General features: G+C 33.7%; 2 protein-coding genes across 3 annotated transcripts; both read right to left on the reverse strand.

Annotated features, from left to right (window-relative positions):
• Positions 1-2,010: 2,010 nt before the first annotated feature.
• Positions 2,011-4,410, reverse strand: LOC25487904 (chaperone protein ClpB1). The gene is made up of 5 exons (XM_039830173.1): positions 4,365-4,410; positions 3,897-4,047; positions 3,141-3,763; positions 2,401-2,863; positions 2,011-2,315 (listed from the first exon to the last, which is right to left on the reverse strand). Exons 2-5 carry the CDS (start codon positions 4,038-4,040, stop codon positions 2,103-2,105), a joined length of 1,443 nt encoding a protein of 480 aa, XP_039686107.1. The 5' UTR covers positions 4,041-4,047; positions 4,365-4,410; the 3' UTR covers positions 2,011-2,102.
• A 3,707-nt stretch (positions 4,411-8,117) lies between these two features.
• LOC11435250 (probable hydroxyacylglutathione hydrolase 2, chloroplastic) lies at positions 8,118-12,231 on the reverse strand. Of its 2 annotated transcripts, none has more exons than XM_003597485.4 (8): positions 12,062-12,231; positions 11,422-11,607; positions 10,818-11,021; positions 9,881-10,004; positions 9,692-9,792; positions 8,952-9,026; positions 8,757-8,855; positions 8,118-8,625 (listed from the first exon to the last, which is right to left on the reverse strand). In XM_003597485.4, exons 1-8 carry the CDS (start codon positions 12,113-12,115, stop codon positions 8,479-8,481), a joined length of 990 nt encoding a protein of 329 aa, XP_003597533.2. In that variant the 5' UTR covers positions 12,116-12,231; the 3' UTR covers positions 8,118-8,478. The 2 variants fall into 2 exon arrangements, with proteins under 2 accessions (XP_003597533.2, XP_013465451.1); XM_013609997.3 differs by having other exon boundaries at positions 11,981-12,122.

The raw sequence follows: 12,231 nt of genomic DNA on the forward strand, positions 1-12,231 counted from the left end.
AACACCTTTAAAAAGGCTTATGTTAGTAGATAAGTTCGCATAAACTCCGAATAAGCCAATCCAAACGGGGCCTATGAGAGGACCCATTCACGTGCATGTTTTTGCTATAAATAGCATCTTTCTTTCATTTCCTATTTTAATACAGCCAAATTCCATTCTTCTTTCCTTTATAATACAAGTTACCAAATTAGTTCAAAATTGGATTAGTAATCCACTTGATGCATCCTTAAGAAATATGTGATCAAGATGATAACATGCTAATGGCTATGTGTTTAGGTGGTTTTCAACTCAGAAACAAACATATGCTAAGTCTTAAAAAAAATCTAAGAGTGGAGATAAGAAGATGCTAATTTGTGAAGAACTAGTAAAGCTTCTGTTACACTCAAATTTCAACTTATATTTCGAATGAGTCGTATATCGAGCGAGAATGTCAAGTAGAAGCAGTTTAAAAGCAAAGATGTGACAAAGAAGTCAAGACAGCATATATAACTACTAGTGTTGCTCTAAGAATTCAAAATGCTCTATCATCTGAAGAATGTTCAAGAAGTTTCAAGATCAACAATTATTCATTTGAAGCGCGAAATCTTCAAACTCAGAAGGAAGAAACTTGCAAAAGCGGTTCTTGGAAGTTAGAAGACACATGGTGTGCATGCAATGTACTAGTAATTAGTGTATGTTTTCTCTATAAATTAACCGTTCGACAAAACTACGACTACTGAAAAACATCTTTGCCAAGATAACACTCCTACCGGAAACATTGAAAGAATGGTGTATGAAACTCAAATAGAATAGAACTCATTTTCCTTTTCACACACTTTGTGAATTTATCATTTTTCTTTTTATATATTAAAAAAACTTGTATGTTCCTTCGATTCACAACTATGATACTTGTCTTGCAGTAAACCTATCAACTAAGAATTCACTTAAGGACCTGACTCGAGTCGGTTGCTCTTCAAGTCCATTTGTTGGGTTGAAACATTCTTTAATCAACAAATTGGAACCCCCTAGTGGGACACTAGTTTGAGATAGTGTGTGTCAAGTTTCTAGCTATCAGAAATGTATACTCAAAAATACACACATAGCATGGCTCCTTCCAAAAGAAGAAATGCTAATGACAGTAACAATTCGATTGAAGATGAACATGAGGTTCATGTGCCTCAGAATGTTGATCTTATTCATCAAGGAGAATTAACTTCGAATCCTGTTTATAGTCGGATTGAAACCGGTTCTGAGGCAAGTCCATAAACCCAAAGGATGAATTCCACAACATATCCATATGGATTACCATCATGAGAAATAACCTACCAGGATCCTTCCAGATTAGAGATGTAGGGATTCGAAAAGATCATATTGGAAGGATTTAGCCAAAATTCAAAGAAAAGAAGGATGGATCGTTAGATAATTACATCAGTAGATTTAGATTAATGAAGGCTAGATACATGACAATGATCGCTGAATATGACTTGGTTCTAACAGTTACACCATGCCTAAATTATGCAGTTCGAAAAAAATGGTTAGCCAAAATTAAGAGACATCTCTCAATTGGCCTACACATCCAGGAAGATCGAAAAATTGAATATTGAGAAAGAGAAGTATAAAAAACAAAAGCATTATCCTTGAATGAGGCAAATTATAGTCCTTCATAACTAATGAGACAAATAAAGTATTAACAAAGTGGAGAAGTTGTAAGCTGTTCTTGATTCTTGGAAGAACAAGAACTGAATCATTTTTTTATGCTAACATATTGTTTGCTTTTTTGGTGTAGTGTAAATTGTTTAGGCCCAGGATTTAACTTTACTAGAACTCTTTTGTTATGATACTATTGCATCAATATTGAATGGTTTTGGTGCAGTTTAATAAAATTTTGTTTTTTCAAAACAAAAACTTAACACCATATATATATTGAGAGGATGTCAAAAAATAGAGTAATGTTAAATTCAACATAATCTCACAATAGGTTAGGTTTCGATCTCTAACAGTAAACAAATTCACCATTAAAATAAACCCAGATATTATTTGTCTAGCAAAGAAATAAGTAAAAATAAACTTAAACGGGTCAGCCGGACAGGCTTAACTAGTATACATCTGTGTTCGCGAGACGACTAGCTAAACCCTTTATTTGCAACCTTACAAGTTTCAGCATTAATAACATGCCCTCCATTATTTTCAACACGGTATACCAAATAACTGTCATTTGGACCAACATCGATGTAAACCGTTGTATTCTCACCAATTACTTTCCTTGTAAGCATCCTAGACAACACTGTCACCACCTTTTTCTCAAGCCAGCTTCTAATTGGTCTAGCACCATACACCTACAAAACAATAAAAAAAACTAGTTATAAGTAACATTTTTTTTCTATAAGAAAAAGATTAAAATGATATAATAGTAACACTTACAGGATCATAGCTCTCAGCAAGTATATAATCCACTGCTCCATCTGTAACTGCCAACGAAGTTCCTTTCTTACCAAGACGATTACCTACATCCTTGATTTGCAACCTTGCAACCTTCCTCAATTGCTGGTAAGAAAGAGGATTGAATACTACAACTTTGGTCAGCTGATTCAACAATTCTAGCAGGAAATGCTCACTGACTTCCTGCATTACTCGATCGTGAGCTACTTGGATGGTACATTTTCCTGAAAGTCCACTTAAGAGATGATCGGCACCAAGGTTCGAGGTCATGATAATGACCATGTTCGTAAAATCCACAGTTCTGCCTTGTCCATCAGTTAAACTTCCATCCTCTAAGATATAAAGTAATTTGTTGATTACTGAAGTATGTGCTTTCTCCACTTCTTCCAAAAGTAGCACACTGTTTGGCCTTCTTCTCACAACTTCTGTTAATCGTCCAACAAACCTGAAAATCAATTCAAAATAAGTGAATGAGACATGAGATGCATATTTCGAACTCAAGATAAGTTAAAGACTATAAGTCTAAACTAGAATTGAAAAAAAAAACCAATGATGTCTGAAAACAATTTCAGTCTAAGATTGAATTGACCGACATTTGAAATATTGAAAGACCAACTTTGTAGCTCTTATTTCACATGGACAAAACACTTATGTGTTTTATCTCAAAGTATTAATTTAGCCTTTTACTATAATCAAATTCAGTTGCTAGTCCAATAACTTACTCTGGTGCTGCATCAATCAATCTTGACAGATAGTGTTGTTCCATGTACTCCGACATGTTCATTCTCACCAACTGATTTTCATCATCAAATAGTTGCTCAGCAAGAGCCTTAGCAAGTTCTGTTTTACCAACACCAGTTGGACCAAGGAATAGGAAGGAACCAATTGGATGTTGAGGTCTTCCTAAACCAACTCTCCGCCTCAATACAGTGTTAGCAACGGCATTTACTGCATGATCTTGTCCCACTACTCTTTTGTGTAACCTGTCACCAAGTCCAAGAAACCTTTCTTTCTCATTTTCACTAAGTCGGGACACTGGTATACCCGTCAATAGGCTAACAACCAAACCTATTAGGTCTGGTTCAACAGTTTTTGTCAACATCAAGCTTTTATCGGTGCTATCTTCAAGTCGTTGAATTGCATCTTCCACATCATCAATCGCACCATATCGTAGGCTTGCAGCTCTTGCTATATCATTCCGCCTCTCAGCCTCCTGTAGAGACAAGATAAGCTCTTCACGTTTCTGCTTCAGCCTTTGAATCTCATCAATCCTCACTTTCTCTTTTCTATACTTCATGACCAGAGTTAGAAGCATTTCTTTTAAGTCGTCAAGTTCTTTCTGCGCCTACAAATAATATTAACAATTAGAACAATCGAAATAACTTAAATACACAAAATAAAATTAAAACTAATCTATACTATGAAAAAAATTACACAAGCTAAAATTGCTAAAACAAAAACTCGAAATCGATACTTACATCTGCAAGACGAGCTTTGCTAGCGTTGTCATCTTTTCTCGCCAAAGAAAGAAGTTCCACTTCCAGTTTCACTCTCTTCCTCAAAATAAGTTCAATATCCTTTGGCTGACCATCAAATTGAACTCTAACACCAGCAGGGTTCATCTTTTACCTACTACATTAAAAAAAAAAAAAAAAAAAAAAAAAAAAAAAAAAAACATGTAAATAAAAATACCAACATGCAGGATAATCATATATTATATTTTTATGTGAACAAAGAAAAACAAACTAGAATACCTAAATATTAATCCGATGAAAACCCTACTTAACTATCTTTGTTTTAAGGAAACCCTACTTAACTATCTTTGTTTTAAGGAAACCCTATTTAACTATATTTGTTTTAAAAAAACCCTAAACTATCTTGTTTTTAAGGAAACCCTACTTAACTAATTAATAGCCTGTGTCAATACTCAGTTTTATGTAACGTACCTTTGATTTCAAAAGACCAATGAATGTTTTTCTCTTCTTCTTTCTGTGACAATTTGGAAAGCAAGTGATCGACTATTTATATAGGACTATAGGACCGAGCAGGAAAGTTCTTGTTTAAATATTTTTTATTGATTATATTTTTGGTTTAAATCTTTTAAAGATACCACAAAACAGCTTTTACTATATTTACTCACATCAAATCTTTTAACTCCTTAGTTAGAAACAAAAAGAAAAAAAAAATCTTTTAACTCCTTTTTCTTTAAGTCATGAAGTCAAATTTAATTTTTTTTAAAATAGTAATTTTCAAAATATTTAAATTCTAAAGTGTTTGGTCTAGTGGTTAAAATTTTAAACCATACGTCATCGTAAGCTTAGCTCTGTTTGTAAGGACACTGCATAATATATGTAAGGTTTGAGGTTCAAACTCCGACCACCACAAAAAGAAAAGTTTAAACCATGCATTCAAAGATTTCGGATTCAAGCTCCGTTATTGCTCTTTTGAGGTTTTTTTAGTGAATGGAGAATTCTATGCTTTTTAAGTTTGTGGCATCTTTTTGGTATACAAAACACTCTAATAGGAAAAAAATGTGTGGTGATATTTTAAAAATATTTTTTAGTCTAAAAAATGTGTGGTAATAATAACGATATAAATTTTGCCAAAAAAAAATAAGTATATGCTATTTGTATTTTACTATAGATAATTATGCGTAGCGATACATGAAGAAAATATAACTTTTAGTTAATATTTTTCAAAAAAAAACTTTTAGTTTATAATTACAATATGGTACGTACTATATCAAAATGATGTGTAACTCTCTTCCTCTCCTTTCTAAACCTAGCCGTCACCATTTTTTTTATCTCTTATCTACCGAAGAAGAGTGATTTGAACACACGTAAATAAAAAAATTGAAATTTGAATTTAGATTAAATTATTAAACCTATTGAAAAGGTATTTTAAAACAATTAGAATTTTTGTTAAAAAATGTGTATATTTGGATTTAATGAAAACTTATGTGTATATGTTTATGCTACATAAAATGTTTATAAATTAATTAAAATTTTAAATAAAATATTTAGTGGATAAGATCAAAGTAATGTATGTAGTTTGTTAAAAAATAAAAATATTGAGAAAAAAATGTAGAAATGATGTGGCATAAAAAACTTTGCTTTATAAATATTAAATATACTGTTGATTTTTGTTATAAAAAAAAAAAAAAAAGAAGAAGAAATATATGTGTATACACTGTTGATTTGATGAGGTAATAATAAGTCTGGCAACAGTTACAACCTTTTGTATTACAGAACCTGGGTTTCAGTTGCAACCATGGAATCATATTGTTGAGTTTAAGAGTAACATCACACACGTTTCCCTAGTATGATTGTTGTAGTATGACTTAAAATTTGATGGATGAAGAATATTGTTGCTAAAAATATAAAAGATTTGTTTCAAATATATTTTGTGCTGAAAATATATTTATGGACAATAAATATATTTTTGTATCGTATGAAGAACGATTTGATGCAAATATATTTTGAAAGGGAATATTATATTTTTGATGCAAATATTCTTTCACTGAAGGAGAAAAAAAAAATGTATCTTCGGTGTGGTATTTGTTCCAAATTTATGAGTTATACTTTTATTATAAATATAGACATTGTATCAGAGCAAACTTGGAGATAGAGGGGGCTGAAACAAGGGTTTAGAAAGGCAACAACAAAACTAGAGTTTGTATAAAGTTTGTCTCTGTAACAAACACTAGAGTTTGTGGGTTGATTCACCTTGGGAAACACTATTAGGATTGAGTCTCTTGGTTACGGGAAGAGGCTGAGACTTTGGGTAGAATTAGGCGGGAGACTTATTCTTGTAACCCATTGATTTCTCTTTTGTAACGTTACTCATCATATAGTGGATCGGAGGGCTGCTCTCTCCCCAGACTAGGTCAATTTGGACCGAACTGGGTCAACAAATTCTTTTGTGTTCTTCTCGCCTTTGTTTTCTATTTTTGGCTTGTATTTAAGGGTCCGTTTGGTTCGAGAGTTTTGGAGGGGAGGGGAGGGAAGGGGAGGGGAGATTTTTAATTTGAAGTGTTTGGTTCAATTTTTAGAAGGGAAGGGAAGGGGAGGGGAGGGGAGCAAATCTCTTTAAAATTTTATTGCATTGCCGTAATTATCCTTAAATTAATTTCAAATCTCAATATTAACCTTGTAACAACTTTTATTATTATTAGATTATATTATTTTTGTAACAATCTTATTATTATTATTAGGTTATCTTATTCTTGTAACAATTATTATTATTATTTTGTTATATTTTCCTTGTAACAATTTTTATTATTATATAATCTACCACTCTTATTTGTTAGATGTACAAACCGCTCTTACTACTACTTTGTTGTTGTCAACGACTACTTGAGGCTTCCTCCAAAGTGAATTGTGAGTAATTTCATCATCTCATTGTCAAAAAAAACAATATGATGCTTGGAGCAAAATACATGAGCCAGTTTAAGATAAAATAGCGGCTTAAATGTGTGCTTGTCTTTGTCAGTTTCTGAAATCGTAAAAACAAACAGTTTCTTTTATTTAATTAAGTTTAAGGGTAAAACGGTAAAATACTGTTAAAATCCCTCCCCTCCCCTTGTGAACCAAACACACTTTTAATTAAAAATATCTCCCCTCCGTAAAAATTCCTCCCCTCCCCTCCCTTCCTAATTCTCGAACCAAACGGACCCTAATTGTTCCATACATTTTATTTTGGTTGCTTGATTATCTCTTGCTCCACACATCAAGTTGTTATTGGTGTGATTTTCATCGAATTCACAACAATGATCATAGGTCAATCATATGCGTCCATCTCTGTGACTCCCACTTATCATCTTCGTCCCAATGCATAGGTAACAACACACGCATATATCTACAACTTAGACGTTGTTTCATTTTTGGCTAGTGATAAAGCCATAAAGGGTAAAATTATCATCAATGATTGATATTTTAAGCGATAGTGATCCATCCACGTGCAATCAATAACATGCCAGATTGATTGATAGATAATCTTGGAGCACAATAATGAACCTTATACAATAGTGATCCATCTTCTTTAATTAGTATTAATAATCTTCACAAGTTATTGCTTTCTTTAAGGAAGTGGTGATCTGCTTTACATATTCTATAGAGATGGCTAAGCCTTCAAGCTTTGATATGGTGGATTTATTTATGAACGTTTTCCCCTAACCAGTTTGGAAATACTAATAGTATGTCATTGGTTGTTACTAAGCAGGTTGAATAATCTGAAAAGGACATGAAGGCCACATTTTGAGCATATACAACTCCACTCTGGGAGTAGATAGGGACCAGCCACCTAAATGGTATGCAACCCTATCTAGTAAAATTGGAGGTTAAATTGCATTTTGACTCCAAGGTTTTCGTGAGGTTTGCAATGAAGTGAATACTGTGAAGAAGATCTGGTGGTTGCTCAGGTCAAATTGGACAGAGTGAGGGATAGTGTGTCAAGCAAGAGGCACCAGCTTGAGTGAGTTTTTTTCGATCAACCTCTTCAAGTTAGGTGGTAGCTCTTAGTTGATGTTTTCGAAAGTTTTCTTAGTTTCTTTCCTTGGACTTGACCTCTTTCAACTGCAATTTGCTAAAAATCGAAAAGAAAAGGCAATAATCACCAATAGAGCCACAGTTAGTGCTCTTAAATACAAACTAATATCTTATCAAATATTGATAATCATCAAGAGACAAATCTACAAGGGATTGAAAATTTGCAATAAAAGCTTCTTAAGCACCAAGAATGTTAAACATATATATATACCACCTTGAGGGAATACCTACTTTTAAACCCGAGAACTCAAGAATGAACTCAAAAACAAAATTCAGAAATCTTATTATGATGACATCAAAGCATAAATTATTCCACAAATGGATTCATTAACTATGTAAAACCAACACTTATGATCAAAGGCTTGTTTTGTCTCCGACACGTGTTAGTGTCCAACACCGACACGACACTGAAACATGTGATTACATTCAATATCATTCTCATATTGCTATTGGTGTCAGTGTCGTGTCCGCGTCAATGGTTCATAGTTCATTAACCTACTCTATACAGGAGTCTTTAAAAATTATCCTTTGCTTGTCGGATGATACCCAGGGCTTCTGCATCATCTGCTGTGGCTGGAATGTTTAACAATTGCCGGATTTGTGCGTTGGAAGTACGGAGGAATGGATTGCAAGCCTTTTCCATCTTCAGTGTGGTCGGAATCTGCCCAAAGAATACTTACTCTTTAGATAAAATGCAAAAGGCCAATGATTGAAACAGGCTACCAAAGAAATATTACAGTGACACATGACTACTCATACAGAATAACAAGGAAGCGCAATTTCAAAACTCACCGTGGGCAAGCCTTTACTTCGAAGGGAGGCCACGTGGCCAGCATAGGATCGAAGTTCCTTGTTTCCAGGTTCAAGCTTCAATGCAAAGTCCGTATTATTCTGCAAAAATACAAAAGTACTAGAGTCAATGGCAAAGCACTTGGGGCAAATAAAACAAAGCAAAGAACACTGAGGAGAAAAGAGAAAATAACTCACCAATGTGTACTCGTGTCCACAGTATATACTTGTATCGTCTGGTAAAGACATGATCTTTCCAAGAGAAGATTGCATCTGTAACAAGGAGGAAACTCTCAATAATTGAAGATGCAGCATGTTCTAAAAGCTTTCCAAGTATAACTGACTCGACAACATTCAAGAATTTGCTTGCATTTACAACTAGGCCTTGCATCAGCAATAACATTTTTGCTCATGAACATCCAATATTCTAATACAACCAAGCATTTTTCAACATACAAATATGAAATGTAAACATCCTCAAGAAGAAATATTCAACGAGCGAAAACAATAACCGAATGAACACAGTCATTTATATATTTCTAATAAATACACAAGAAAGATTAGCACAGAAACATACAATTCAATTGAACACGTCATACACATGATACACGTGTTGATCAAAGGGGCAAATAAGAAACCCTTCTCGTACACTAAGATTGCAGACTTGGGGGCAATTATCTATTGTAACATTCCATTGCATTACACTCAAACTCTCTTATTCAACCAACTCATATATTATTACGGCGACCCAAACAAGCCCTAAAATTATGCTCGTTAAAGATATTGGTCACCACAAAATCCTCGTTTGGTTGAAAATTAAAATTTCAAGGACTTCGGGCAAAGGGGTAAAACAAAATATACAAAATAAGACGCATCACATGATATGATGACTCGTCTATATATAGAAAAAAGAACAAGTTAATGCAGGCAAAACCAACCTCCTGAGGGGTTCCTTCAAAGAGTTTGCCACATGACAAGCTGAACAAAGTGTCTCCTGTAAAAATTGCCCCAGATCCCGCAAAGTAGAAGCTGATGTGGCCTGCTTACAGTATAAATAATAGAATATTAGAAAAAGAGCCACACAACAAGAAGGTTCGACAATAACGCAAATAAGGCAAGAATGTGACCTCGAGTGTGACCAGGTGTGTCCATTACTTGAACCTCATGGCCAGCAAACATCCACTTATCACCGTCATTCAAATGGATATCAATGCCAGGAATCCTTTCCTTGTCGGTTGCTGAACCAATCACCTGAAATTCAACATGAGAAGGGTTAACATTTAAACAGCCCTTTGCCATAACTAGGCATAATACAGAAACACACATCCAGGTAAAACTGTAAAAGCAATCATTTCTTCAAAAGTGCTTGATCGGTCATAAAAAGTGCTGAATATGCCAAAATGTCAATAAATAGTCCAATCAAATTTGCAACAACTTCTGTTGCCAAATATTACTATTAGGTCAGAGAAAATGCTAAGTAGACAAGGTGATATTACTATTAGGTCTGAGAAAATGCTAAGTAGACAAGGTGAAGGCAATCTCTTTCCCACTTGTCAAGGGGCGAAAGAAAGGGTACCACAGAAATGATAGTTGGCAAGACAGTTTTAGGTACCATACTACCATATATGTATGTTTAGGCCCAATATTTCTAGGCCCACTTGGAGTCATCCAAAGAGGAAAAATTAGAGAAGGTATAGTTAGTTACGGGAGGGTAGAGAGAGCAAGTTGAGTTTGTTATATAGGGACTGAAGGATAGAGAAAACGGGATCTTTTGGGAAAACTGTTTGGTTAGTTATGGACAGAGAATGTTCCTTGTAGAAGCTTAGCTCTGTGGGCATTAGGATATTCATCCTTTTGCAGTTATCTTACACTTTCAGAAATAATATACACTGTTATTCCAATTTGTGCATTTCAATCCTTTTTTTCTATATACGCAACATAAAGAGACTTGTAAGCCTCACTTCTAATTTTCTCTTCACCAATGAATTGTATTTCAAACACAAACTACAGAATATCATTAAAAGAAGAAAAAAGATACATAGGTAGAAGATATAAATATCATACCTTTGCCCCATATCTTGCTTTTAATTCTACATTTCCACCAGTGTGATCATGATGATGGTGAGTGTTGAGTATGTAATTCAAGTTCCGATTTTTCTTGCTCAATGCATCTATGACAGGCGTAGCTTCAGAAGGATCAACAACTCCAACTGTGCCCGTATCAATATCATGTAAAATGTACGCATAATTGTCACTCAGGCAAGGTACCTAATCATTTAAAAAAAAAAAAAAAAAAAACGATAACATAACCACATATTAGGATTTCAGCGTATTTCTTCAAAAACCTTATCAGCTTGGGAAACTTAGGCCCTGTTTGGATTAACCACTTATTTGTGGCTTATAGCACAAGCGCCTATCATGATAAGCATTTATGTATAATCTATTTCTATAGTAAAAGATAAAATAAAGTTAAATTGTTTTTGTTTAAGCTCTTAGCTGTATTCATAAGCTATCTTAGAGAACATATGAAAATAAGCTGAAAACAACTTATTGAAAATGTTTTAAGTTGTTTTCATAAACTCTCCTAAACACTCTCACAAAACTTATGCCAGTAAATAATCAAATTACACCTTACAATTTACTAAAAAAGTAAGAGACCTGCTCTCACCAATTCAATCTGCAATGAGGAAGACATATTGGCAACACTGCAAAACCGAGCCACTCTAAGTGAGCGACTAGCTCCTCCACGCAGTGTTTTATATGGCGTGGAAAAAAGTCGCATAAATCCATATAAAATTCCCTTTCTAAAGCAAAGTTGCCTCACATTAGGCCACACACTAAACCCAGTTCTCACCTAAAAAACAAAGAATAATCATATCATTAATCAATTCAACATTCATTATCAAATTATCAATACAAAACTTTTCAGTCAATGACTCAATGTAATAAGTCAAAAACAACACTTTCCTATAGAACAAGTTATTATAATCACAATTCACAAACAAAAAATACATATAAATGCAAAAGAGCAACAAAAGTGTACCTAAAAACAAAAAACCAGAATTAAGCAATTTAAAATAATAGACAATATACCAAATCAAATATTATTCTCATATAATAATGAACAGTAATAATTCATTTAAATTCTAAAAAAAAAAAAACATTTTTCATTGATTTAGTTGCTGATGATGTAAAACAAAAGATGACATGACCCAAAAACAAAATACCTTCATAATCACGTTTCAAGATGAAACCCAACAACGAAAAAAATGGAAATTTGAATTCTGAAATGAAAAAAAAAGACGAACCCTGGAACAGGAAGAAAAAGCGGACATGGCAGTGGTTGAAGCTTTAGAAAGCATTTGGAAAGAAAGAGAAGAAATGGGTTGCCACTAATTTAACTGTTTGGTTGAAAATGAAGTTGCTTTCTTCTGTCTTCCACCACCACCCCTTCTTCTTCACAAAACACATTTTTCTC

This window comes from Medicago truncatula, chromosome 2 (assembly GCF_003473485.1).
Source record: "Medicago truncatula cultivar Jemalong A17 chromosome 2, MtrunA17r5.0-ANR, whole genome shotgun sequence".
Lineage (NCBI taxonomy): Eukaryota > Viridiplantae > Streptophyta > Magnoliopsida > Fabales > Fabaceae > Medicago > Medicago truncatula.

What these genes read in the sequence shown, in the direction of transcription:
- LOC25487904 (XM_039830173.1), bottom strand. Translation starts at nt 4,040, where the DNA reads ATGAACCCTGCTGGTGTTAGAGTTCAATTTGATGGTCAGCCAAAGGAT. An exon ending in GCAAAGCTCGTCTTGCAGAT is followed by an intron (nt 3,764 to 3,896) that starts GTAAGTATCGAT and finishes TATTATTTGTAG; the next exon opens with GCGCAGAAAGAACTTGACGA. An exon ending in TTGATTGATGCAGCACCAGA is followed by an intron (nt 2,864 to 3,140) that starts GTAAGTTATTGG and finishes ATTGATTTTCAG; the next exon opens with GTTTGTTGGACGATTAACAG.
- LOC11435250 (XM_003597485.4), bottom strand. Translation starts at nt 12,115, where the DNA reads ATGCTTTCTAAAGCTTCAACCACTGCCATGTCCGCTTTTTCTTCCTGT. An exon ending in CCTCATTGCAGATTGAATTG is followed by an intron (nt 11,022 to 11,421) that starts GTGAGAGCAGGT and finishes TTAAATGATTAG; the next exon opens with GTACCTTGCCTGAGTGACAA. An exon ending in CACACCTGGTCACACTCGAG is followed by an intron (nt 9,793 to 9,880) that starts GTCACATTCTTG and finishes TACTGTAAGCAG; the next exon opens with GCCACATCAGCTTCTACTTT.